The sequence below is a fragment of the Pithys albifrons genome, chromosome 15 (assembly GCF_047495875.1).
Source record: "Pithys albifrons albifrons isolate INPA30051 chromosome 15, PitAlb_v1, whole genome shotgun sequence".
Taxonomy (NCBI): domain Eukaryota; kingdom Metazoa; phylum Chordata; class Aves; order Passeriformes; family Thamnophilidae; genus Pithys; species Pithys albifrons.
The window spans coordinates 7,770,408-7,798,108 of NC_092472.1; the positions used below are offsets into that span (position 1 = coordinate 7,770,408).

The 27,701-nt window shown below is 45.3% G+C and overlaps 1 protein-coding gene and 1 pseudogene across 1 annotated transcript; both read right to left on the reverse strand.

Moving 5' to 3' along the window:
• Positions 1-267: 267 nt before the first annotated feature.
• STK32A (serine/threonine kinase 32A) lies at positions 268-27,701 on the reverse strand. Its single transcript, XM_071570172.1, has 12 exons — positions 27,616-27,701; positions 18,555-18,610; positions 17,181-17,332; positions 15,484-15,657; positions 12,872-12,909; positions 7,812-7,901; positions 6,538-6,635; positions 4,375-4,491; positions 2,352-2,477; positions 1,215-1,343; positions 799-863; positions 268-554 (listed from the first exon to the last, which is right to left on the reverse strand). The coding sequence occupies exons 1-12, from the start codon at positions 27,665-27,667 to the stop codon at positions 461-463; spliced, it is 1,191 nt and encodes a 396-aa protein (XP_071426273.1). The 5' UTR covers positions 27,668-27,701; the 3' UTR covers positions 268-460.
• Positions 24,102-25,241, reverse strand: LOC139679144 (coxsackievirus and adenovirus receptor pseudogene; annotated as a pseudogene).

The following is a 27,701-nucleotide window of genomic DNA, read 5'->3' on the forward strand; positions in this document are numbered from 1 at the left end:
GTCACTATGCTCTGGTGGAGAGACTGCAGTTGGGAGCTGCCTCTGCCACCTTGAGCAGCCCAGTCACACAGAGTCCTGACCTCTGCAGAGCCCTCACCCATGGCCTTGCTGTGGCTCCAGCACCGTGGCTGATGGGGTGGTGACACCTCTGAGCACAGGTGGCACCAAGGGCTGTGTCACCAGTCAGCCAAGCCAGAAGAGTGGATACAGTCTCATCCATTGTCACATGGTCACACTCCTGCCACCAGGAAAGGCAATACAATACGATCTGACTGGGGCAAGGCAGCATCCATAGCCTCTCCCTCCATGCCCAGGACCCTCTGGCTGTGGAGTGGTGTGCCCTGGTCTATTGGCAGTGTCCCAGCAGCAGAGGACGAGTCCATGGTCCAACAGGGTGACTGTGTGTAGGTGGGTGAGCCCCAGGCCCACAGGGAGGTCTCCTGCAGTAGCTCTACAGCTTTCAGAGGTTGTTGTTCTGGTTGTCCTCCCTGTACATGCCTCCGTCTTTTGTCAGTGGTGCAGTCTCCTGGATGCTGTCCTGGTGGTGTCTCACTCTTGGGGACAGAATAGGACAACGAAACTGTGAGGGAGAGCCCAGGCAGAGGCAAGACCCGGCACTGGGGCAGCTGCCTGGGAGTACCCCATTCCCTGGCACAAGCTGCCACTCACCCCACAGGGGCTTCAGAGTGCCCTGAGACCCCTCAGACCTGGGTCCTCCCCAGCCCCAAGGCCCCCCCAAACCCATCAAAGGCTTTGGTAAGGGTCAGAGGCTCTTGTTGCCTCTGGATCAGAACTTACTTTTCTCTGTTGAAAACAATGAAATCCCTCTGGAGCATCTCCAGATGCTTCTGGAGGTGGCTGGCCTTTCATGTTGAAATAGAAAAACAAAAGAGATGGGGGATAAATTCACAGTTGTCACAGAAAGACATTGCAAGGACAATTTCAAGGAGACACAGTGATATCATCAGGCACAGAGCATCTTTAGCCCTGCAGTGGGGAGAATGGCATTAAGGCTCTTCTCTCACACTAAAGCAGTGCATACACATTCTATCTTCTACCACAGGGAGCATGTAGGGAAGTTTTCAGAATAAAGTTGGTCATAAGGGAAAAAAATGTTCTGTTCAACTAGTTTGCTGTGATTTTGCTAGATGGCAATCATCTTCCTTGGAAAATGAGACCTCCATAACCACAGGCTTGTACCTGCTTGCTCTCACCTGGGAGGAATTGCTTTTGCTGGTGTCCTTCTCCTTCTTAGCCAAGCGCTTTTTTTTTTTGTGAAGAGGTTTGGATTCCAGGATCATTTCTTCCAGTTCAAAGGTTGGGTCACAGTTCAGTCTGCCTTTCTGGAGGGGAGAGACGGATGACCTTAAATGGTCAGAGCCTGTCTTGAGGAGTCTCTCATAAACTGGACTGCATCTGAGAGCTCAGTTTTGTAAGAAAATACACTAATTACAACTGCACATGCAGTGAGAGCAACTGCTGAACTCCTGCCATGCTTTATCAGTCCCTTCAGCCAGGGGTCATATTTAAGGTGTGACAGTGGCTCTTTCTGTGCTCCTGCTTCTACTCTGCCCTTTGGCTGCTTCCTAGTGGCAATAAGGATGAGGACAGTGTCCTGGCTGGGCTGTGCCTATTTGGGAGTAGCATAGCAGGGTGCAGAACTGGTCTTAAAGCAATACAGAATCACACCCATAATAAGGTGGGAAATGCATGCAATTAACAAACAGTCATAGTTTAGCCCAATTTCTGTGTGGCTGAGAGCCAGCTGGAGTAACACAGCAGCCCTCAGACTATTCTCTGTAAGGGTTATGTTACTTTGTGTGCTGCTTTAATCCAATTAAAAAATGCTCAGAAGCACTAATCTAGTGTATGTGCTATTTACTGTGAACAATGAGCTTGTCAGGGGAGGCATTACAGGAGGAAGCAGTTCCCGTAAGATGGTGGGTGATCTCTAGGCTGCTGCTGAGCCTGTCCTGGTGCACTGGCTGTTTGGATGTCGGGAGCAGTGTGGCTCAGAGCACAGATCACAGGGGCTGCCCATGTGTTCCTTCCCACAGGGACCCACAGCCCAGAGCCTGTAACAGCAGTTCTGCACCCAGAAATTCCAGGCACACTATAAACAGAGCAGATCAGTTTTGGGGCACCTACACTGCAGTCAACCCCCCATTACTCTTTCTTAAACCAACAGGGAAGTGAGAACTCTGCCCCAGTCTCTCCTTTTCCCCTTGTCACATCTGATGCTCCAATGGAAGTCTGTCAGAATGTCCCATGTCCCAGTGCCAGCTGTGAGGACAGGCTGTATCATGTGACTCTCAGGCATATTAAGAACCTTTACACTCAAATGGCCTTACCGTGGGAATGAATTCTGGCCTTATCCTTTTCTGGAGAACGGCATCCCAGTTCACATCAGACAGATAGGGGAAGGCCTGGATGTCCTTCAGCTGAGAAAAACGTTTCTCAGGGTTCAGCTCGAGCAACTGCAGTGAGAGTTAAAGGGAAGAGATGAGACCATCCCCAAGAGGCACATGCTCCATGGAACAGGGCTGAGGAGAAGTGGGCACCAGTGACACTGCAGCAACACTGGCACTTGGACTGATGCGCCTCTGCTGCTCTGGGGCTCAGAGTCCCTTCAGCACGGTATGTGACAGCCTGACAAGCTCTAACTCCATTTATTCCTATTTTCATGAGTGAATTTTATCCACATTGTAGGAATAGCCAAGGAGGCAGTACAGTGGCATTAAACAATTTGTCCAAGGTTAAAAATAAGCGTTTATTTGGAATGGGGAGTTAAACTCAGGCCTTTGTGTTATGCATTTAATACCGTATCAGTAGCATATCCCATTTTCTCACTCTGCTAATGGAATATTCTGATTCCAGTGTGGAAGCATGCCTTCACACTGCTTATTTTCACCATTTTGAATCATTGCTGTAGGAATTACTTGTGTGAAAGGAAAGGGTTGAGGTTTGTCTGTTCAAGAATTGTACACTGCATAAACTCCTGACAACATGCACTCCCAAGAACCCAGCAGGAAAACCAGGTGATCCAAACCCATTGGGGAGAGTGTGGACACAGTGATCACCCTGTTCCTCCTCACACTGGAGGCACAGCTGGGCACTCAGCAGTATCCCCACTGCCCAGGTCCCTCTGGGAGCTCTGGGCTCCAGCCCAACGCCTGCCTGTGGCTCTGCAAGAACAAACATCTGCCTTGGACATTAATAAATACAAAACTCCACAGGGGATGGTTGAGCCAGGAAGGAGCCGCAGTTGGCCTCATATATAATACATCTGGCTGTTAAACCAGATGCAAAGGGGCACTGGGAAATTTAAATAATTGTGACATTGCATTATTTATTCACAAGGGAGCCTCCATGGCTTACAGCATGCTGTGGTTCCAGGGAAAAACTTCCAGCATAGCAACCCAGAGGACATCTGCAGTAAATATCCCTGTATTACTGTTAGGCTCAATGAAATATTAGCTCCACTGAATTTTAAGCAAATGGAGATACTCTTCAATTTTATTCCTATAAAATATGCTGTGATTCTGTCTCAGGAAAGAATTTATGGCCTCTTTTCATTAAAAAGTTTGAGAGTATTTCATCAGAAATAACAAAATACTTACACATATTATTTGGAAAGAAAAATAGATGAAAGCTTCATTAAGTACTGCTTTATAATCTACCCTTACTTGAAAATCAGAAAACTATTTACCTAATTCCCCAAACTGTGCTGCCAGTGCTGCTATGCAGGGATCACTGCCCAGCTCTGCTGCCACTCTGTATAAACAGTGTCTGACACTGTCAAGCCACAATCTTGCTTATTGAAGCTATGGCTTCACTTCAGATGGGATTTCAGCTTCAAAATTATTCCAGTAATGATTTTGAAGCAATTTTGATAACAGCTTTACTGAAAAAAACCTGCAGTGGTGCATAAACCACAAGGTATCAAAGGATTTCAACAGCGCCAGCACTTCCTGCAAATATTTCCACTACTGGGAAAAGAATTTTTTGAGGAATAAAATCTGTAATTTTTTTTGCTAAATTTATTGACATGTATATCAGTATCTGCTTGTGTGCTAGGTCACTCCAGAGAGCAAAGTTATAGAGGAAGCTCTGGAAGCCAAGGAGATGTAGCAGCCACCTCATATGCCAGCACAGCCATCACCATTGCCAGCCCAGGACACAGCACTGCTCGCTGCCACCACCTCCTGCAGCTGAGCACCAAATGCTGACATTTATTTCATGGTGCTGCCCAAAGGTCACAGGCACTGACCTGGACACTGTTTCCAAGGACTCCTCCTCACACACCATGGAGGCTGTGAGTGGTAGGAGTACCGGGAACATCCCAGCCCTGCACCCGTTCCGCGGCCACCTCACCTTCTTGATCAGCGACACCATGTGTGGGGACCACGCGGCTGGGTACATCACCGTGGCTGTCCTGAACATGTGAGCGATTTCGTTGGTGGAAGTGCTGGAGCGAATGTGATACGGTCTCTGTGGGAAACGCCACAAGGAAAGAACTTGAATTTATCTGCTTTTTCAGACTCCTTGGGAAATCTGTTTAGAGCACAGAAGGTTCATGCAGTCTCTCTCTGTGCAGCCCCTGATGGGACATCAGTCCCCATGTGACTGTGGCTCAGTTGAAATAAAGAAAACATCAGCAAGATCTATGCTAACAACAGAGGACGGAGTCTTAAGCTGCGCCAGAGGAGGTTTAGGTTGGACATTAGGAAGAAGTTATAAACATAAAGAGTGATTGGGCATTAGAATGGGCTCCCCAGGGAGGTGGTGAAGTCACCATCCCTGGAGCTGTTTAAGAAAAGACCAGATATGGCACTCAGTGCCATGGTCTAGTTGACAAGGCAATGTTTAGGTCATAGGTTGGACTTGATCTCTGAGGTCTTTTCCAACCTAGCTGATTCTGTGAACTGGACATTTAACAGCAGGACAGGCAGGAGCAAATCCTGGTAGAGAGTTACCACCCAGTGTGGGTTTGCTTGGCCTTTTCAGTGTTTGTGTCTTACAGGGCTATGACATCCAATGCTCTGGTTAGAGCATTCCAGATATTCCCTGTAAAATGGGCCACTGTTTCCAGTTCTTCACTTATGCTGGGGACAACGCCAGTGAAGAGGAGCCGTGTTTCTCCCACCAATCAAATCATCTCAGAAAACGATGTCCCAGGAAGGGTCAAGCAGCCCCAGCTGAGTGTCAGGCTGCAGGGTGAATGTCCCTGTGGCCAGTGTCATGGCACTGGGATGGGTGAGCCATTGCGAAGGAGCACGTGGCACAGCAAAGCACTGGGGCCTCCACTGGCATCCACATGCAGTGTATGGCTGGGGACACTGTGCATGTGGAGTCACCTCCCTACTACAACAATGCTGCTGTGCTGCCTTACCCAAGAGGCAACTTACGATGGCAAAGTGTTTCCATTTGTAATGTCTTGATTCCCAGAATTTTACCTTATTTCAGAAGGGAGGAGGTGGGGGTTTTAAAAACCAGTAGCTATAAAAAGTGAGATCAGATCAGGTGCAGTGTGTTTGGCATGTGCCGACACTAGATGGACCTCAAGGTCTCCCTTCACTTCCCTCACACACCAGCCACCCAGGAGCCAACATCTTGCCATGGCTGTGCCATCAGATGTGAGCACCTAAGGGCATCTCTGCTCCTGCCTCTGGAAACAGTGCCATGGAGTCAAAAATCAGCGTCATGCACAGTCCTGGCATTCATTTAGCATTATAAATGGAAAACTTAAATATTCATTAAGTTGTTTACAAAGGGCACGTGACTTCAGTTACCCAAGAGGTCAGCCAGCCACATCCCCTCAGCGTCTGCTAATTTGAGATACACAGATTCATCTGAAAAATCTGTTCATCAAACAATTTTTAGTCATTCTGCAAAGATTAATGATAGTTTTTAAAACACCTATTTTGCATACTCATACTGAAAGACGTTTCCAAGCCTTAAAAGATTTTAAACACTCTTCTTTAAATTACATTCTCCTTTTGTTTCTAAGAATGTAATGTTTAAAATTTTGTCCCACTTTTTAACACAGCACTTCCAAAATATAGATGTATTTGTCTGTCTATAAGGCCCCCAACCTCACCCAAGACAGCAGCAGAGCCCACACAGCAGAGGCAGGAGTTGGGCTTTATCCATCATTTGCTCCAACTGCTCAGTCTGGTTACAACACCACCAAGATTTTCTTTCAAGTTTTCTTTTTTCCTTGCAGGATGGGAGCTCCAGGTAAAGGACACTGCAGACCAAACCTCAGGAGCTTTTTCTTGTTTGCCTTGCCCTGTTTATGCCAATCCAGAGGCCCTTGTGTGCAGCAGCAAACCACCACCACACGGTGTTCTGTGTTGTGGCAGCTTCTCTGAGCTCAGCCATCACAGGAACCCCGGTGGACATGTGGTCTGCTTCCTACACTGTAGTAACTCCTAAAGTCTTGAATTTGTCTTGGCCCTCTCATCCCTGCTATAAAGCATTAACCTTCCCAACAGCGTGTCCCACAACGGAGCCAGCCAGGTGCTGCACACATACCCGGGTCCTGAGCAGCTCGTAGGCAGTGACTCCCAGAGACCACCAGTCCACAGCAAAGGAGTAGCCCGTGGGCTTTGTAGAGTTAAACATTTCAGGTGCTGTGAAATACAGGGAAAAGAAAGTTTCCTGCGGTCCCAAGTGGAAATGAGCAACACAATGCCTGACCCACATCCTGCCCATCTGCTCCTGTGCCAGTGGCACCAAGCAGTCCCACAGTCCCCTACACATGAGCCTCTCAGTGCTTCTCTGCCCCCGAAGCCCAAAAGGAATAAATATCTTTTACTGACTTAAGAGTTGCCCAACAGCCATGGTAAATGTGCTCCAGGAAGCCTCTCTGCCCCAGCAGCACGTTGGGAAGCTGCTCCCACCCCTCATCCTTTGCTCATATTTAAAGCACCTCAGTCTTGCAGAGCCCAAATCCAGCCTCAACCATCAATGAAAGCAGCTCTTTGGGAACAATAACATGCAGCATAAATGCAGATGTGGTGCCAACTGCACCCTTGGCAGGGAAAAACAAATTTTAACTGAACCAAGCCTCAGAGTCACAGCTTTTAATGGGAAGCAGGGGGGAAGGCACTGACTGAAATATTCTTTCTTAGCCAATAAATTTCCCTTTTGAGAGTAAGATAAAAATTACTTCAGGATTTTTGTGCAAGCTGGGAGCAAGATTTGCTCTAAAACCAACAAAACGAGGAGCAATGCTTTCTTACAACCATTTACTTAGTCTAAACACAGACTAATGCTAGTTTTTAAAGCAGCCATTTTACACAAAAATTCAAATTATTGCTAGTGGTGCAGCAGCATAAGGCTTGTGCTGATGTACTGAGGGGCCAAATACAAACCTTTGTGCTTCACTTCCCTTCTCAAGGGTAGCAGGAGCATTTCATCATTGCTACACAGCATGACTGCTGCTTGTGAAATGCTTGGGGATATCAGGAGCACAATCATCTTAGTTTATAATCAAACCCATGGTGCAGTGTGGCATCATGGCACTACAATCCATGTTTGCTGTGTGCTTGTGTCTGTCTGCATGTAGGATTCATAGAGAGAAACAGGGCACATTCCCCAGCTGCACTGAGGGATTTCCTATCCCTGCCCTGCAGCCCCTCTCTGGGGTGCTCCTTATTTCAAACGAACATGTGCATTTCAGTACAGACAAGGCATAAAAGAGACCAGACTCTCACCAAAAAGGACTTCACCTGTGTCCCACCATGGCAGTCAACCCATCCCCTGGAACAATGATTCACAAACGTGTAACTGCCATCGGTTCTTACCCATGTAGGGCTTTGTGCCAGCAATGGTGGTGACATGGATCTCCTTCGTCAGCATTGTGGCGATGTTGAAATCAGTGATGTGCACATGCCCTGAAAGACAGAGGTTAACATGTAACAGGACTGGCTTTAACTGCACACCAGAAACAGCTTCAAATCAGAAACACAAAGTAAAATACTTCATGGAAAGGAGTCTCCAGGAAAAAAATATTCCTGTGGGAGAACAGAGAGAAAATCTATCTGCTCGCAGGCTGCTTACAGATATCTCCTGCTACTTCAAATATCCCCTTATTTTCCCTTCAGGGAGCAAAAAAATAGGAGTTCTCCAAGAAGTAATTTAGTGATGATTGTTTTGAGTCTTCCTAAATTTGAGGGGAAGAGAACTGTACTTTTCTCGCAGAAAAAAAATCCACTTTTAAAAAATAAACATAAAAAATAATCCTTGATGTTTGCCTTTCCTGGTTGCTTGCCATTTGGTGTTCCAGATACTAAGCACTCCCTCCATTTTCCTCTTTATAGGATGCCTTTAGTATGGAACCAAACACCTTTGGTGGCCAGCAAAAGAGCCTTGCACAGAAATTCAAACATCACGAACCCCCCTTGGGGCAGGAATGGGCTCTGCTGCCCACGGATATAATATGAACAGCTGCTGCTTGTGAACTGTAAAGGAAATAAAAGAGGTGGATGTGATCCACAGGGATGGGAAAGGCAATGCTCCCACCTAGCTCACTGTGCTTTTACTTGCCTATTTTTTTCCTATTTTTAGGCAATCAATTTATTATTTCCCATTCACTGAACTGCTGTTGGTGAGTAGAGCAGCCCCATCAGGAGATACAGGTGATAATCAGACCCGGCTGGCTGCACCAAGAGAATCTCTCTGAAACTTGTGGGTTAGTTCAGCCCAATTCCCCCGATCAAACATCGACAACTTCGCTTCCCCACCTCCTTCATCTCCTCCTCAGGCACTGAGCCTGCTCGACCCTGACAAAGGTGAGCTCATTATCAACACATCAGCTGTTCTGTTTACTGTGTTTTGCAGCCTCATTGCCCCCTCGGCAGTAACAGAGGGGAGCTGGATTGCTGCTGTTTCCTCTAACCACAGAGACTGAAGTAAAGTGGCTTTTGCTGACAGAGATGCTGTGACAACACCTTCCTCAGTCATTAGCTTCAAACAGCTAGAAATTCACTGCTGCTGTAGTTTATGAGTAAAAACAGAATAAAATCACCTTTATAGGTCTAACAGTTGATGTTTTGGACAGGAGCTTCTGTTGTCTTGTCTGGATACTGTGAGCATTTCAGTAAATATTTACAACTGTGCCTATATATCTGCTCTGTGAGAGCAGTGATACAAGTTCCTGCTGCAAATGGCTGATCTAGATAGGAATATGTGGAGAGTAAACGCAGAACTTGTGAAACCTCTGCATCACGCCCATGTCCCTCTGGTGAGCCGTGGCACTGCTGGGAGAGCATGAACCAGGCAGTGGCACTACACTCACACACGGTCCCCAAGAGACCTATGGATCACATGTCCCTCTGCTGCCCAAACCCTCCACTGGCACCCACTCCCCACATCTGCCCACTGAAGAGCAGCATCACATCACTGGGGAGCACTTGGGACAAAGAATGACATCCAGCTGCCCTGCCTGGATACATCCTCTGTGCACTTACACTGAGTTTCCTTTCAGCTCTAGCTCTCATTCTGCTTTGTGGGGAGCTGTTTTCATAAATATGAATCATAAAGGCTTATTAAGATTTTGATATTCCAAGCACAAACATCCCTTTCTCTGGATTCATCTTTTAAATTATTCACTTCAAATAAATCAGAAGTTTTATAAACTAGCCCACTTGAGAGATGATCAAATCAAGCCAGTGAGGCTGAGGAAAGGGCTTGGGGCAGTATGATGAGGCTGAACAGGGATGGCAGCGTTACAGACCACAGTGGGAGCTACTGATGCCCACGAGGGATGTACTGTGAGTTGCTACTGGGCTTCAGGGTCAAACCTTAAGGCTTGTGTTTTGCTGATTGATCAGCCTCTCTAATTGCAGACAGTTTTGAACCAGCACAGCCAGAAGCTGTGCTCAAGAGCCACGTGGCTTCTTCCCCAAGCCCAGCCTGCCTGAAACTGGCACTGCCACATCAATCCTTGGGTTTGCCTTGAGGCAAACAATTCTATTATTGCATTCAGCACTTCATAATTTCTTCACCTTTCTAGAGCATCTCTTGTGCAAAAAATGTAAGGCTTTTGCAAATTCAAGTAAGAAAACTAAAGAATGTGAAATTAGAGACCGCAGAAGCTGTGGAGCATGGAGGCTCTTAGGCTGTGCTCTAACTTTCTCACCTGCAATGAGGGAGCAAATGGGCTATGTATGCCATGCCTGCCTTGGCATAACTCACCCATTGCAGCACTGCTTTTGAGAACTTTCCAGCAGCAGTACAAGAAAGGATACTGAGCACAGCTATTACAGGGTCTTACAAAAAACCTCTGTTTTACTAGAGATAAAACCGAGCCTTTCTTCAATTTTATTAGACAAATGACCTGGTCAAAACCCCCTGATGAATTAGTGACAATTCCCAGAAACTGCCATCTGTTATATTCTTTCATTCCCAGGTGAGCTGTGCTGTCACTGAGCCAACTGTCTTTAAAGGACGAAATCACTTTGTGCTTGGAATGACTGCTGGAGGTGTCATCTGCTGGGGATTTTTTCCCTGGGGGACCTGATCCCAATCTCTGATGTTGAACAATGGCTCCTTCATTGCACAGAAAGCCATTTCCCTGATATTCCACTTAATTTGTGACTCACATGAATTCCTTGGCTGAAATTGGTATGTAACAAACCAGGGTGACAGAAGCAAAAGTGTGAGGTGTTTGTCAAGTCCATGACAGTCAGTGTCAGGACAACACTTTTCAATCAACATGCGGCATCATGAAAGGCATTAAAAAGTGAAACCAGTCCCCTGCACAAAGATCAGGTGATGTGCCCGAGGGCTCCTGTAGCATCCTTGGCCATTAGTGCCCACAAAAAGGGTGCTGGGGTCTGCAACAGAGCTGGGGCCCTTTCCAAACCTAAATCTGAAACATGAAGGAATCAAAGCTGGAAAGGAGCTTCACAGCTGGAAAGGGAGATAGGACAAAGAACAGAGTTAGGGGACAAGACTAAAAATGAAGGACTGAAGTCTGACTACTGAAAGTCTTCAGGTACTATTTATTCTCAGGTGACTGATCCCCATCAAGAACATAATAAAAAAAATTAACGTTAGCAAATTGCACCTATATTGAGATCCCAGTTGTGGGATGGGTATGTGAGAAGAGAGAATGGGGAGCTGCAGCTCTGTGCCACAGGGGAAAAGACACTGAAAAACAACCATGATCTACTAGGCTAAATATGGATAAACATGCAGCTACAGTAACAGCTACTCTGGGGACAAGAAAAAAATTGTGCATGTGCCCCAAGCTTTCTGTATGCCTCGAAGGACACACCTTTCCTCCCATGGATTAAGAAAAGGAATACTACAAGTTACAGACAGAAGGACATTGGAGTCAAAGGTATGTCCTCAGAAAGAAACTCTGAAACCTCTGCAAAAGACACGTAAAACATCACGGTGAACAACAAGCACGCTCAAAACTCATCCTGAATTGCAGTGTCATTATAGAAGTTTGCAGGTTGTGTCCTTCTGGGCTAAATGCAACTGCAGAGATGAGCAGAGCCTTTTCCCTTGTTTTGTCCCTCTCTGGGGAGTGCTGACCTACATTCCTATGGCCACAGGGATCCCAGCTGTTCTTGGGGGGCTGTCTCACCCCAGTCTTGAGGCATGCAGAGGTTCTGGGAGAGTGAAAAAGGGTCACTGGAGTGTCTGCCAGCAAGGACTGACCAAAGGCAGCCCAGCACAGGGAGGGTGGCCCGGACGCCCAGCAGCGCTGGCAGAGCAGGTCGCACATCAGGGAGGACAGTGCTCTCCATCATCTGTGCACAGGGCAACAACCAGAGAAAGACCAAACGAGACAGGACAGAGGCTCCAGCCCCTGTAGGCAAAGCCACTTTACTGCCAGCTCCTAAATAAATAATCAGCCAGTGCTCTGAAATGAGAGGTCGTATGCAAACAGATCGAGCCTGGGCTCGGTGCTGCCAGGCAACCCCGGTCACACACACGGTCACACAGAGCCAGGTAGATGCCTCCCTCGGGGGCTGCAGCATCTCTGCTACAGCTTCTCAAGTGATAACAGATTCAGATATGCCTCTTCCCTGCACTCACTTTTTCTCTAAAAGCACTTTGCTGTAGCTGCTAATTACGATTTCTCACAAGTCAGTTACATGGATTTTTCAAAAAATACGAGATGATGAAGTGTTTCTCTAATGAAAGCTAATAAATATCAGACAACTCTTCACCGTGAGAGCTTTCCCAGGTGAAAAATTGTGACTACAGAGTCATGCAAGAATATAGTCAAGGGTTTTACCTGAGAAAGACTATAGAAAAACTGAGAGCAACATGTATAACATACCCAGAAGCAAATTTTCTTTGGAGCACCCTCCCAATGCCAAACGCTCAAGGAAAAAGAAAATACCTGAATGAAGATTATCTGTTGCATCATAATCCATCCTGTTTGTGAGCATACCCTTCACAAACCCTGCAGTGACAGCAGCATTACCCTTCAAATGATGCACTTTGAGTAAGTTTTAAGCAAGAGTCAAGAAAGTGTTAAAATCAGGTGTGCTGGGGAACTGACCCTGAGCAGCATCAACGTGGGGTCCCTGCCAGTCCCTTGTAGGGACACCATCAGGTGAGTCAACCAAAGAGGTGCTGGTTAAACACCGAGGCACGCCCAGAAGCACAGGAGCATCACAGGGTGCTCAGTGCCCTGGAGGTATGAGACACTGCCCCTCAAAAAGGAATAGACAGCAAGTGAAGCACAAAAGGATGGGATGATCCTGCTCCCAGCTGGGTTGAGGAACAGAGAACAACACCAAATGAAGGCACCAGCAAGCAGTAAGACTACAGCTTGTGTCTCCTGTCTCTGACTCTGCTTTTACACATACCTTTTTTACACAAAGTACCCGACACTTACCATGTTCATCCAGTAAAATGTTGTCAGGTTTGATGTCTCTGAGAAAAAAAGGAGAGAAGGAGAGACAGTCATTAGCCTAGGGATGTGACAGGAAACATGGCAGGCACCTCAGGAAAGCCCGGGCTCTGAGACACACCAGGAGAGACACCGTGCCCTTGGAGCTTCTCAGCTCTGATGTTCTTGTTTGATTTAGGTATAAGTGACTAAACAAACAGCAGCAGCAGCAGTGAGTAGAGGGCTGCCAAGGCTATAGAGATTTGGGTGAGAACCACCCAGGTAAGTCCACCCACAGTTAAGTTAGAGCTTCTTTTTATCGTTTTCCTCCTGTTACTTCTAATCTGTTTCAATACTGTGTTGAGAATGGTTCCCCATTTACTCAGTACAAAACAAATTATTTTAACATCTTTGTTCTAGAAACAAATGAATTCCCCCAAATGAGTTCCTGAGTGAAAAAACCCCACAAAATAATACCTGTATCAATGCCGCAGGGAAACACTTTCACTGAAGGGAGGAAATGTACACCCTGATATGCTGATACACCCAGTGTGTCCACCTGAGTGACTTTACAAGCCATTACCTTGCTTTAATGAGCTCATTACACAGGTCCCCACTGAGTTCCTGCCCAGCTGATACCACTCAGTGCCCAAGGGAGAAGGTCCCAGCTACAAGGCAGGCAACAGGTGCAGTGACTCTGTGCCAGCTGGTGCTCCCCACAAAGCCCAGGGGATCCAAGGGAAGAAATGAGCAGGTTTAGTATTTTATCTTTGAAAATCCAATTCCTAAAATACAGTTTGAGTTCACAAGCCATGTAGAATCAAGAAAATGCAGTATATCTAATTGTCATGTAATAGCTTACAGCTCTCTGGCATCTTGTCACCTAAACTACTTCCAGTGGATTATAAACACCAATTGTCTCACACATGTGAGCACAGAGACAGGCATCGTTAGCAGAGCATGGGGTTGTGTCAGGTAAGTGTCTGGTTTTCCCTCATAAGCACAACTGAACTGTTTCCAACCTTTTTTTTAATTACTATTTTTTACTTTCCAGTGTGGCTGTTTCTGATTTCCCTCAGTCTGGCATGCAGCCTCAGAATTACACCAGCATAGTAAAATCATACTCAATGCAAACAATGACAAGGGATAATTCTTGCTACTGTTTATTTGTGTACTTCTTTTTTATGAACTGATTATACTATTTCCTAACCAAAAAAGGTATCTGCCATTCTTTTACATCTTGGTAGGAAATAATTCCAGCTTGGGTTTGCTGTCTCTGCACAGCTTGTTCAGCCAAATGAAGCCACGGCTTCCCTGTCTCCTGATGTTCCCAATTACAGCTGTTGCAGTGTAATTGACACAGCTGAGTTACTTTATCAATCTAATACTGTCCCACTGGGTTACAGTGTTAATTAAACAACTTTCATTACAGTGTTAATTAAATAACTTGCAACTTTTAAAGCCTGCCATACATGTTTTGTTGTACTTGATTCACCTTAAAAGACATGCAGCTGTGTGAACTGCACACTGCAGCCTCACCTGCAGCTTCTGCCACCCCGCATCCACATCGGGGCAGAGATCCATTCAGGTTTGCCACAAAACAAGCAGCATGAAAGAGGAGACTCCTGAGAAGGTGGGAACTGTCCCCAGGATCCATCCCCAACTACAGCAGAGCAGAACTGCTCCAGGGTCTCAGCGCTGTGTGGGGAGGTGAGGGGTGGTTCTGCCCTCACACCTCAGACATGACAGCGACTCACTGGGAGCAAGAACAGACATTTATCCTCACCAGCCCCTCACCAGTGTGTGCCTTCCCCACCAACCACCTGGATCATTTCAATTTTACACTCTGAGCCATGCTTAATTCTTACACTGCTCAAGAACACTGAGGTGACCTTCTCCCTGCCTTTATTGACCCTCATAGTCCCTCCCTGTTAATTCACCGACAGCAGCTACTTGGTCAAACTCTTGGGCCCCCAAAGGTTGCGCTGCCCATGACACCAGCAGGAGAAAGTCATGTGTCTGTCTGTCCAAAGCCAAACCCAGAGCCAAACCCTGCCTCCCCACCAGGGGAAAGTTCTCCCTCCTTTACTATTCTGCAGGTCTTCAAAGGTGTGGGAAGAGCTCACGCATTTTTTCACTGGCCACGAGAAACTTTGGTTGCCAAAAAGAAACTCTCAGCACTTCTAAAAAGGGATTTACCTCAGACAAAAAAAAAGCTGTGTTTGGGCCCATTCCTCGTACTTTGGTGCGGTACAGAGAGAGGGGTAAAGAGAGACACCTCAAAGTGTGAACACAGGGGAGTTCTGAGTGCTGACACCTACCCTGCCTGGACCAGGACAGATATTAATGAGCTACAGCTAATTAAACCTATTCAAGACAGCTTTTTGCAGAATCAGCAGACAATCAAATATGCTATTTCACAGCTACCCCAGAGGGAGAGATCAGATGCTCTCTGCTGTATATTAAAAGCTTTTCTTGTGTTTCACATAAAAGCAAAGGTATGTGGGAGAATATTTTGTTTAGCACTTAAGCTTCTATTTGTCATTTCACGTCAATGAGGAACAAGCCTTTCCCCAGTGCAACCTGTGGCTATCAGCCCACCCGAGTTCCCCGCTGACCTGTGAATGATGTGCCTGCTCTGCAGGTAGTCAAGGGCCAGCACCAGCTCACAGATGAAGAGCTTCACAGTGCCCTCCTGGAACCGCACGTTTTGCTGGAGATGGTAACGCAGGTCCCCTCCAAGCAGCAGGTCGACAACCATGAACATGTCCTCTTCATCCTGGAATGAGTACCTAAAACAGCACATGCATCACTCAGGGATGGTAGCATTGAAAAATGACAGGTCATAAAGGGACATGTTGTACCTCTGGGAATACTCATCATTTCTTGGAAATTTTTCACTTGGGAAATAATAATTTCATGACCTTTCCATGCTCCCATTTCCCACTGTGACTAAAATCCTATTGTCACACCTGTGATGACAATGATTTAGCCCCAGATCCATAACACAGTTAGAGTAGATTGTATGAACAACTTGAGACATTCTGCCTTCTCCAAGCACTCATGGGAAGTGACCACAGGAGCAACACAGAGCAGCCCTGGCCCAGCACAGCCCTACCCAGACCCTCAGCACTGCAGGTCTCGCTGTTGGATGCTGTCTCTCCCAGCAGCAGCCTGTCCATGAATCCATGTGCTCAACACAACAGGGGTGCAGCTGCTCACTGCCAGTCCTCCGTAAGTGACCTGATTTGATGAACTGTTTGCCCAGTGTCCCTCTGAGAGGGGCTGACAAACAGCTATCAGCCCTCTCCTCATGCATTTTTCCTCACCAACACACCAACTGCTTGCTGTGATGAGCAGCACTACAAACCAGGCCACTGCTCCACACAAAGTTTGTGGCCTGTGTATTGCTCAGAGAATAGGAAAGCCATGGGAATGCTAAAGGGATCTTGAGGCCAGGGAAGGCATGGCAAGAACAGGGACACTTGGATGGTTTGTTTTGTACAGGTCTGTACATTCACGCATGCTGGTTGCCAGCTGCTGAGTGAGTGAGTTTTGCCTGTATATTCAAGTAGGGAAGCAAAGTTTGGAGATATGACCTGGAAAGTGTAGCTGCACCTTTCCCATATAAAGCCCAATCACAACAACACTGAGTGGCAACTGCAGCAAAATCCTGAAGAGTTCACCAAACAGCACTCACGCTACAGGAGATTCCAAAAAGGAACAGTCATTCAAAGATTTGTGATCTTCAATGCGTTTTAGCCTCATTTTTTTATCTTTACCATCAGTAAGTTCTACCTTACTCTAAAATTAAATCCAATTTCCAATAAATGTAATTACCCACCACTCCAGAGGAATCCTATAACTACAGGATATTTGCTACTTCATCATGCGGCATATGAGCTCACACCACTTGGAATGTTACTGGTGTCCTAATAACATTAAGAGGAAAGCAGTGCCAAGGGACACCTTGCAAAGAGCTCTGCTTGGCCACTGATCCCGTGCTGCTGCTGGGAGCTGGTGTTGGCTGCAAAGAGCACCATAAAATATAGGTGGGTTATGGTGATGGGCAATACCTGCCTGGGGGGCCACTGCAAGGGAACACGTGAATAAACTCTCCTGTGCTGTCTGGGGGGGCAAGCGAGATAACTGCTTTTGTAATTAAACAGGATTCCCACGAAACCAGAGCCCCAGTGAGCAGAACACACCAGCTGCTCCCAGGACAGGCTTGCAGCAGACAACGGGGGTCTGGTCTCAAAGGTGACTGTAACTGACTGCGCTGACTCAACCAGTGAGCCAAGGAACCACTTCTTACCATAAATTAACCAAAAAGGGGTGTTCCAGCCCCTGCATAATCTGCAGCTCCTTGAAAACATTTCTCACTTCATTACGCTCCACACACTTCTGTTTGTTCATGTATTTCATGGCATACATCTTCTTGGTGTCAGTCTTTTGCACCACACAGACCTAGAAGAACAAACCAGGGGATAAATCAGAGATGCTTTGTCAGCTACTCTGAGATGGTAAAACCTGGCGACATGAGCGTTCTCCAGGTGCTTTGGTAGAGCCCACACTGCCAAGACACAACTCCATGCACTGATGCTGCAACACTGGGCCTTGCCCAGGAATCTCTTGCCCAGTTTTCATCTGAAGAGAAGTTTTGTGGGAAAGGTGAGCAGAAGGAATTTATCACCACAAGATGAGAGATAGGGAATCACACAGATGTCAACAATTCATTTAATATCACTCACTAATCATGGCCATGTCCACCCCTCCCACACTTAGTTACTGTTGGGAAGAGCCACCACCACCACAGACCCTGGGGTCAGACCCTGGGAGCAGTACCTGATCCTTGCCTTCCTGAGAAGTATCACTCACAGTGACCAGCTCACAGTGACTCTTGGGTTGTTTGAGGGGTACTGGGCTTTGAATTGTAACCCTTCTTACACATCACCAAATCTAGAAAGAACCATTACTTTAAGCAAGCCTTCAAGACTGAGAGCACAGAATAAAACAGCTGGTGGCTAAGATTAGTTTACACAATAGTTTATGAGTTTGGCATGAATTTGCAAACTTCAGTCAAACTTTTTTGTTTTGCCTCCAGACACATTTCTTTGTCTGTTTGTCTGAGATTCTTGTTGCCTTCTGCACCCAAGGCACACCCCACTTCTGGCATCAGGGTGCCTTTACATGAAGGGGCAAACAACCTTCTGTCAGCATATACAAGTGGCAAATTCCACTAGAGCATAAAAATGAAATGCATGACCGTAACCTGATGCTTAATAACAAACACTGTATCTCACAGAGAAACATTGAACTTATTAAAAAACATGATAAAAAACCTACAAGGCTTCCACATTGATTGTAGTTCTTTATTTAATATGCATCATGATGTTCAGTGCTGATTTGCTGGGAAATCTTAGGAAATGCTAATTCAGAAACAATGAAATTCAGTTCATTTGACTGATCAATTTCTCATTTAAATCTCCTGTAATATAATTTGTGTCTACAGAATGGATGAGGAATTGAGCTCTCATTTCTTCCTGATTACCAGGAGTTGAAGCTCAGGTCAAGGCTCACTGGTAGTGCAGGGCGTTGGTTCTGTACTCATGGGAGCCTCCAAGTCACTCATTTCCACCCACTTACATCTCCAGCTTCCCACACAGTCGTTAGTTCCCCAAACACTCACTTTTCCAAAGCTGCCCTTCCCAATAGCTCGCAGTATCTCAAAATGGTCGAAGGTAACTGCAAGAAAAAGGAAACATTTCAATATTAAACTGCTGAGCAAACACTTGATGATATCACATGATTTCTACTTCTTCTCTATATGATCTGAGAAAAACAAGGGATTTGTCAGCAACACTCTGTTGCTTTTGGAGATTTGGGTGTTGTTTAAACTCAGCATTCAACAGGGCTTTTTTTTTTCTGCAGCTCAGCTGCAAAGGCAAGTTCCCTGGGTCAGCCTGTCAATGGCAGATCAAGCCAATGTTCTCACTCTGCTCTCCTGCCTCGCCTGTTAGAGGTATCAGCCTCATCTTGCTTCTGCTGAGACCAAACGCAAAGCAATAAAACCCTTATACCACATGAAGACACAGCATTACCTTTTCGGGTAGGAAGGCACAGTCTAACCAAAGCAAAGTTTATGGTGACCAGCTACAGCACTTGGAAGGAACACAAACTTTTAGGCACAGATGCCCTTTCTCAAACCTAGAACAGGTGCAAAGCAAGTATCGGAATAAACACAAGTTGATGATGATTGAGTTTAACTGGATCTGTTTACCAGTGAGATCATCTGGGAGAAGGGTAGTGGATACCTGCAGAATAAAAAGGGAGAGTCAAGATATTTATCACCTGCAGGGGAAGGTGAGAGGGGTGCCTGGTATGGAGAGAGGTCAGCTGCACAGCCCAGTGCCATGACACACCACAACTGCAGGGAGAGGGAGATCTCTGGTCCCCAGCACTGGGACCCCACATGGGGCTCTGCAGAGCAGGGCAGACCAAAGCATTAACAGCCTGGCATTAACATCTAGAACAGCTGCAAATCCAGAGGAGTTAGACCCGAAGCCAGATTTTGTATGTTCATGCCCTGTATTCCTATTTTCCTTTACAGTAATGCTTTTGTGAGCATGTTCACACCCTCTGTCTCCTTGTTTAATATTGATGCTTACTAAACATTTTAAACACAGACCTATAACTGAGCTGGGCTTAAAAAAGCTAAGTTGCATACTTTATTTAAAGACTCTCAAAAGAGGTACAGAAACATTTTAACCTCTCTCTGGTTTAGCTTTCCTACCATCCCCAGCTTTTGCAGGGAGTCAATCCAGAGCATGGCTCTCAAAGAGCACAGAAATTTGTGGGACCCAAATCAGGAACCAAATACATGCTGCTCATTCTGAATCCACATCCACAGATTTGATAAGCTGCACTTCCCTGCCTGATGGCATTTAAAACAGAAGAGGCCAGAGCTTTTGCCCTTCAGAGACAAAACTCATGTACTCTGCCAACTCTCACAAACTGTGTTTAAGAGATACAGAGGCAGATAACAGAATTGCCATAAAGAAGCAACTGCAGTATAATCATGAAACACTGCTTTGTAAGCAGGGATCATATTTCCAAACTGAGGTTAAAGAAACAATATTTAGATCAAAAAGTACAGATCCCAACCAGCCACAAAAGCCATCCTTAACAGAGACCAGTCAACTATGCCAAAGTCCTCAGGCTCATCTGCCAAAGTCAATGCTTCAGGAGCTCAGGTCCCCTCATCCCTGTTGCCCAGTCCCACACAGCCAGCAGAGAACCCACCTCACGGTCTGTTACAACTTGTCTTCCTTTTCTTACTGTGATTTCCCCCACTGTCATTATCTTCCCTCCCTCCCTTCTTCTCTGCTCTGCAGCCTCAGTAAAACAAGTACTGCCACTTGACTGGGAATGATCATACCAGTCCCTCTGTACCAGGGAGTCAGATGTGGTGCAAACCCAGAGAAACAACACGGCTGATGCTCTGCTCAATCCAAGGGCAATTTAAACCCAGAACAGCTGCTGGTGGACTTGAGGACACCAGCAAAGGACCACAGAATTATGTGTGTCCTTCTCACCCCACCGCTTCCTCACCTACTACCTATTTCTACTTTATCTTCCAGCAAACTTGGGCAGGTGGGGAGAACCCCTGCCTGCCATCCCCCAGGATGTTCCACACACTCTTCAGTCCAGGAGTAGCACAAACAACATGTGCCTTTCCACATAGTCTCATCTTGACTATGTAGAGAGTCAGATCACTTCTGACTGACTCAGAAGTGAACCTTCTGCCTGGTTATTATATTTTGTTTTCATCTCACTTGCTTATTATCCACAATTGTCAGAGGAAATGCTAAGAGAAAAATAACACACTGTCACCCTGCTTCAGCTGAAGGCAAACAAAGCCCTTCAAAAAGTTTAAATAAAAATCATTGTACTACAGAAAACAGTGAAATTATAGCAACAGCAATTTGGAAAAAGTATCCAAGAGTCATTAGGACTGGCACAGGAGCACCTACACCACTTGTGGTGTTCCACCCACCCTCACGGGTCCCTGTGATGGCTGAGGCACAAACATCTCCATGGGAGACATACACAACTAAGGCATGGACTCAGGTTGCTTGAACAAAATGAGAACTTTATTGAACACAGAAAATTGGAAAATTATAGGTTCTGGAGAAGGAGAGGATGAGCTGCTACTTTTTCATTCTTGAGATCAACCAATAACTTCCCACTATGGTTTCCTGCAGATGCTTCCAAGCATCTTTGTGGTTTCACACCGAACTTGTACTCCAACATCTGCCCTGCTTTTGTTTTAAAGGTGTAAAACAAACTTTGTGCAAAACTGCAATTAACTATATGCATGCAAGATAGCAAACAGGATACAAAGTGAACAATACAAAAGAACATGAACAAATCCATCAGTGTAACAATAAACACTTTCTTTAACTAAAGCCTTATGCCAAACATATCAGGCTCATCAAACTAACTACTTCAGTTTTTTAATGCTCTGAACTTCATGAACAAAACCATACAAATCACAACCCAAACTGTTTTTAAAACAAAACAAACTTACTGCAAATAGATGTTTAACTTGGAACCTATTCTTTGGTTACCTTTATTATCTTCTTAGGTGAGTTTTCTTACTGGTAAGTAATTTGGTGTGTCCAACCTTTATCTGAGGGTTCATGTGGAGCCAGGGTAGAACCTACTAAACTTTTACTTAAAACCTTCATCATGGGAGTAATACGTATTAAGAACTTTTATTTTAGGGTGAATGTGCTAGGGCAGTGTGTCCTCTTATATTTTGAGGGGATAGGTAAGGATGAGGCAGCGTTTTGTATGGTTGTACTTGCTTTGGAGGTAGGGTGATTCTGTTTGAGGGAAGGTAATTATAAAGTGCACTTAAGTCCCTTTCCCACATTCAATTCAAAAACTTCAAAGCATACAACTCTTTGATAAGCATTTCTATAGACCAGAGGTAATCCCTGACTCCCCCTTTCTTTTTGTTTTAGCATCATTTCTTTTAGGGTGCACATAGAAAAGCACACAAATTCTAGATTCTCCTCAACAGTCAGATCCCTCATCAGTAAAAATGCAATTTGAAAGTAACCTCGCAAACTGTGTTGAAGATTTACCAGCTCCAGTGCTAAATGTTCTTAACTGCACTCACCAAAGGACTGAAAATCTTAAAGCAATGTCTGAAGATGAAAATTAATGCAAAAATTCACAGAAAAGGTAATACAAGTCCTTTCCCTGACCCACAGTAGGAGAACGGGTAGATGTTCACATTTTACACTTATTAGAAAGGTAAATGAATACTTAGTCAACCATTATAATTGATTACAGCTATGACTTCATATGAAATCAGGTGAGAGCTCTCAAAGTAAATCTAGAGAGAAATTTATTTCACCTAATGTGGTAACCAGAGAAGAAACATTGCAAAATACCCACAACAAACTTAGATGCATATTTTAAACTGAGATGAGACATACACCAATATAAACTAGTACAAAACTACCAATAACAAAACTTAACCTATTTCAAGTTCTCTAGGACCTTAACAATACTACTGAATGTTTTTAACACTACATATACAAACTTGTTTCAAAAATTCCATTATACAGAAACAGTCAGCCATCTTTTTGAGATCCTTTTCAGTTTCAGATAGGGTGGTTTTTGACAAATTTACACATCTTATCACAACCTGTTTTGCCAATTTGGAATAAAATCCCTAAATCAATCATTGAAGTCGAATTTATTAGGTTATCTAATCAAATATATCTTAAACTATGCTTGCTATTATGATTAGTTGCGAGGTCTTGCAGAGATGGTTGACTAATCCAGGCACAAATAACCATGTTCCCATACTGGAAACCATGTTCTTCAGGCACTAAAAGATATGCCATTTATGTTTTCATTTTAGAGTTTCTGATTCTGTTGCCGTTTTATTTGCATATTTATTATATACTGTACTGTCCAGTACAGTTCTTCTGTCTCTGGAGCTGACTTTAATCTAGCAGTTTTGGCCCATAGCTTTCACAGCAGTGTGGTTAATCACAAGAATTGTGAATAATCTTTTCCACTTCTGTTCAAGGGGCTTGCCACTTCCCATTCAGACATGCACCCAGCCTCCTGGCTTGTGAGGATAAACTCGAACATTCCAGGTTATCAGCAAGGCAAAGTTATACAATGATAAATGACCTCTGCAATGCCATCTCTGACACCAGAGCAGGGGGCAAGGCTGTTTTCACTGTCCTCAGTGAGGGAGGCAAATGCAGCCCCTACTCAGACCAACTGCCCAATATTCTCTCTGGCAGAACTTCTGGTTCCTTAGACCTATAACAACTACAGCCTGCTATTATTTGAAATAGCCACATCATAGCAAATAACAGTTTTGCTTTTCATTCTTTTAGGGTAAGGATCTCAAACATCCTCACAAACAGAGCTTACCCATCACCTCTGTGCCAGGTTAACTTTAGTTCGGTTTGATGTGGAAATGACAACACTCTTACAAATCATGACTTAAGTAAAATTTCCAGAGGTATTATGTCAGTTGCAGTTATGCAATGACCAAAATCAGCGAATTTGTAGCTAATACTAAATTAGAATGGTGAAAAAACAGGAACAAATAGTTTCATGGCACATACTATTTTTACCATGGGGATAAATGCTTACCCTTTGTCCAAAGGGACAACAGAAACAAGTATAAATACAGAAACTGTCTCAAAACTGCAAATCTAAGCTTATATTGATGCCTTAAACCATCACTGACTTTCACTAAAATTATTCAGATCCAAACATAAACAATGACTTAGGATATCAATTTGTAATGTAATGTTGGTGATCCTGTACCAGTTAGGCTGGATTGGCTTCTGTACACACAGCAAACTACAGACTGATCTTCCAAGAGCATTTAGTACACACACATTCCCCCAAGTTCAACCGTAGCTGAATATTCTCCCAGTTTTCAGTAATTTTTAGACAAATTAGATACCATAAGCCCTTTTGTTTGAATGCTTTGTTTCCTTTTTCCAGCCTAATTGAGCCTACAGATATTTTCTTAAGTTATACAAGGTCAATGTTTCACTTTGCAAACACTGAAAATGAAGGGATATTAGAAGCTTCAGTATCAGAAGGAAAGCAAGGAAGAGTGCAGAGGGTAGCTCTATTCAGGACCACTGAGGTATAACAATTATCATTCCACTTTAATACAAGTAACTCAAGATTCTTCTTCTGAATAGTCCTGTTGTTCCTGTCTTTTCTGGTTTGTTGCTGGGATCATTACAGGAACAGCTCCCATTTCACTTGAATTAGGTGCAGCTACCTTTGAAAGTGCAAAAGTTGCGTTTTGACTCGGAGCATGTTCAAAGTTTTCACATGGGACTTTTGTTGGAGTTTTGATATGTCCTTCCATGTTTGAGGGAGACATTGAACCCAGAGAAGAAGCGTTGCTGCTGATGTAGATGCGAGCTGTTGAATGGTGGTGGTGTTTTGGAGGTGAAGCATCCATTTTGATATCATTATGTACTTCTTCCTCATATTTCTTTTCTCTGTGCTTCTTATGCCAACAGCAGATGAGAGAGGTCAGTACAGAAAGACCCAGTAGAGTTCCTATAACAGCTCCAACAATTATACTCGCTGTATTTATGGGAGGGGTGACATGGAGCTCAACAGAACATTCATCTGTGCCAACGCTGTTTGAGGCAACACAGCTGTACATTCCAGAATATTCCTGAGAGGCATTTTTCAGGAGAAGTTCTCCTGTATCCTCATTCAGCATGGAAGTGTCAGGAAGTTCCTGTGTGCCAGGTACTCTTCTCCAGTTGTAAGACAAAAGTGGGGACCCTTCCTGTGATGCACATTTCAAGGTAATGTCTTTTCCAATCTCTTGTGATCCTTCAATGGAACATTCAGTTTTTCCTGGCTTTACAAGCACAGACAGTTGTATTTTTCTGCTTTCAACTCCAGGAACTTTCTTCACTTTGCATTGGTACATGCCAGTGTCTGCTGCCTTTAAGTTCTGGATATCTAATGAAGCATCACCAGATCTGGGATCAAGATTAGTAAACTGCACCCGCCCAGTCATAGCAGTATAATAACCATTATAAATCCTGTCTACAGTGTACATAATTATTGTTTGCTCTCTATTTTGTTTATCTGCTGGTATCAATACCCACTCAATATCTAGTGGGCCTTCATCTTCCTCTGAGAGGTTAAAAGTACATGGCAATGTAATTTTCTCTCCCTGTGCTCTTGCAAAAAATGATGGCTCAAGTGAAGTTATCGTTACGCTTCTTGCTGGACCTGCAGAGCAGAGCAGCACAAGGCAAACCCTGAGCAGTAGCTGCAGCGGCTCCATGGTGTGGGTGAGTGTGGCAGGCACCCAGCTCCGGGGGCTCCGTCTCCAGGTTCCCATGGGCTCTTTTTCTGGATCAAAAGGATCGAGGTTCCAAACATCTTCCTCAAGGTCTCGAGCTGTAAGGACTCTAGAGTCATTCATCAATGCCGGTGCACAGGGATCCCCCACATCTTGTGGCTCCCTTCCCCCAGGTCGTGGCACAGATGGCAATTCATGTAATGGTGGTGCAGGGAGGGCATCAGCTTCTTGCACCCACAATAATAAATTTTGTGGAGAATCATCATCTATTTTGGGCCCATTCTGTTTAATCAAACAGCTCATTGTTTCAAATCTTGTTTTCAGTTCTGTAGACATTTTTGATCCCATATCTGTAATTAATTCTGGGTACTTAAAAGACCCCTGTGCTCTTCCTTTTTCCTTGGACTCAGGCCCCAAACTCGTTCACAGCTGCTTACCTTCTCTTCTCCAGAGAGGTAACTTTTGGCAGGTCACTCTCCCAGTTCAGCCACGTGTTGCCACCAGAGCCGGATCTGTGTCCTTGCTTCTACTCCTGATCAGGGTTGGTGCCCTTCTTCAGGCACCATTTGTAACAACTAAGGCAGAGACTCAAACCTCCACGCGAGACAGACACAACTGAGGCACACCCTCAGCTGCTTGAACAAACTGAGACCTCTACTGACCACAGACCTGTGAACTTATGGGGTCTGGGGGAGGAGCATGCAAATCAGGGGGGAGGAGAGAGCGAGCTGGTATTTTTCCGGTAACTTCCCACTATGGTTTCCTGGTCATGTCTTCAAGCATCTTTGTGGTTTCACACTGAACTTGTGCTCCAACAGGTCCCAAAGGGAGAGCCTCCCTGTGGCATAGCCCCAGAGTTGGGACCAGTACTGACTACCCACAGCCACGGGAAGAGACCTGTCTGTGCTGTCCTGCTGTAGCTAGCAGATCTTAATTAATTACAATTTCAGTTAAAATTAAAATAAGGACAAGATTGTGACATCTAAGGTAATACAGCCTCTGGTCACCGATTTGCAAGATAATGGAAAATTCCACAGGGACATCCCCATTTCAGCTGGATTTCTTTCCCCTCAGTATAACACAAGTAATTAAGAGAAAAAAAAGTGATACTATTTTTTAAAATTGGGCAGGGCCATGGAAGCAGAACTGCACTGGTTGGATGCTGTGTCAGCATGGAAGGGTGGCCCTGAGCCCACTGAAACCCAACAGACTGACACTGAACCACCCGAGATGGTCTGGACAGGGCCTTTACTGGCATTGCTGTCTTTCTACTGCAGGAGCTGATGCTGCATGAATCATGTCAAACCCACAGAGAGATCCACTGGAGACCAGCCAACCCCAGGAAAATCCCATAACCAGGGCACATCACCCTGAGGCAGGTGGTCAGAACAGAAGTACTCATCATCCCAAGCAAGCACAAGTGGTTGTGTATGAGAGATGCCCCAACTGAGCATTTAGATGCACCAGGAATAAAGTCTCCAGGAAAATCTCACAGCACAGATTTCTTCTGTACTACAGCAACCAGGAAAAAATATGAAAAACAAAAGTCACAAGGAGTTGCATTAATATTTTGGAAACCTCAGCCAGTTTAGACGAACAGTCGCAGACCAGCAGCAGCGGCAGCACAGGGCGTGTTGGGACAGCAGTTGATAGGGTATTCAGGTCCTTGTATATTTTACTTTTAATTCTATGCATTTGTATTTATCTACAGATGCATTTTGTTGTTGTACCTAGGTGAAAGCCCATATGGCAGTCAGCAAGCTGACTCATGCAACAGCAAATATATTTATGGAGCAATCTTTTAATGACTGTCTCTGTAATCTTGGCAGCACAGGGACCCTGACCACCAACACTGCTCCGAGCAGTACTTTTCCAACTCTCCTTTTCCAGCTCACTCAGCCTGCAGGCTTCCCCATGCCCCCCAGGCAGCGCTGTCCCAGCTGGGCAGCCACCAGTAACACCCATGGGAACACGCAGAACTCCAGTCACCTTCCCATCACACTTCCTACAGTCCTCCCTGTGCTGGGACCTCCAGAACAAAACTCCATGGTCTCCAGAGCAGTAGTATTTTGTCTGTGCCTTCAAGGGGCCTGGCAGTGTCCCAAGGACACCTCAACACCAAAACTCTGCTGACAGTCCTGCTCCCAGAGCCAGCTGCTGTAAGGGGCGGTGAAAGGACCCAAAAGCCAGACCACAGCTCTGCAGGGGCTGTGGGAACTCTGCTGCTGCTGACCTCCACACACCCCCGCTGACCTCCTGGGCATTTGCAGCTCCAGCACAGCTGCTGGCGACAACCCTCACAGTCACAGACTGCACTGGGGACTTGGCAGTTTCAGACAACAGGAAAAGCTCTTACCATCCTCATTCCCATTGAAGTGTGGTGTCTTACTAGAGGTGTTTGCCCCCATGGTGTGCTCAGCCCAGGCTCAGCACTCCCCACTC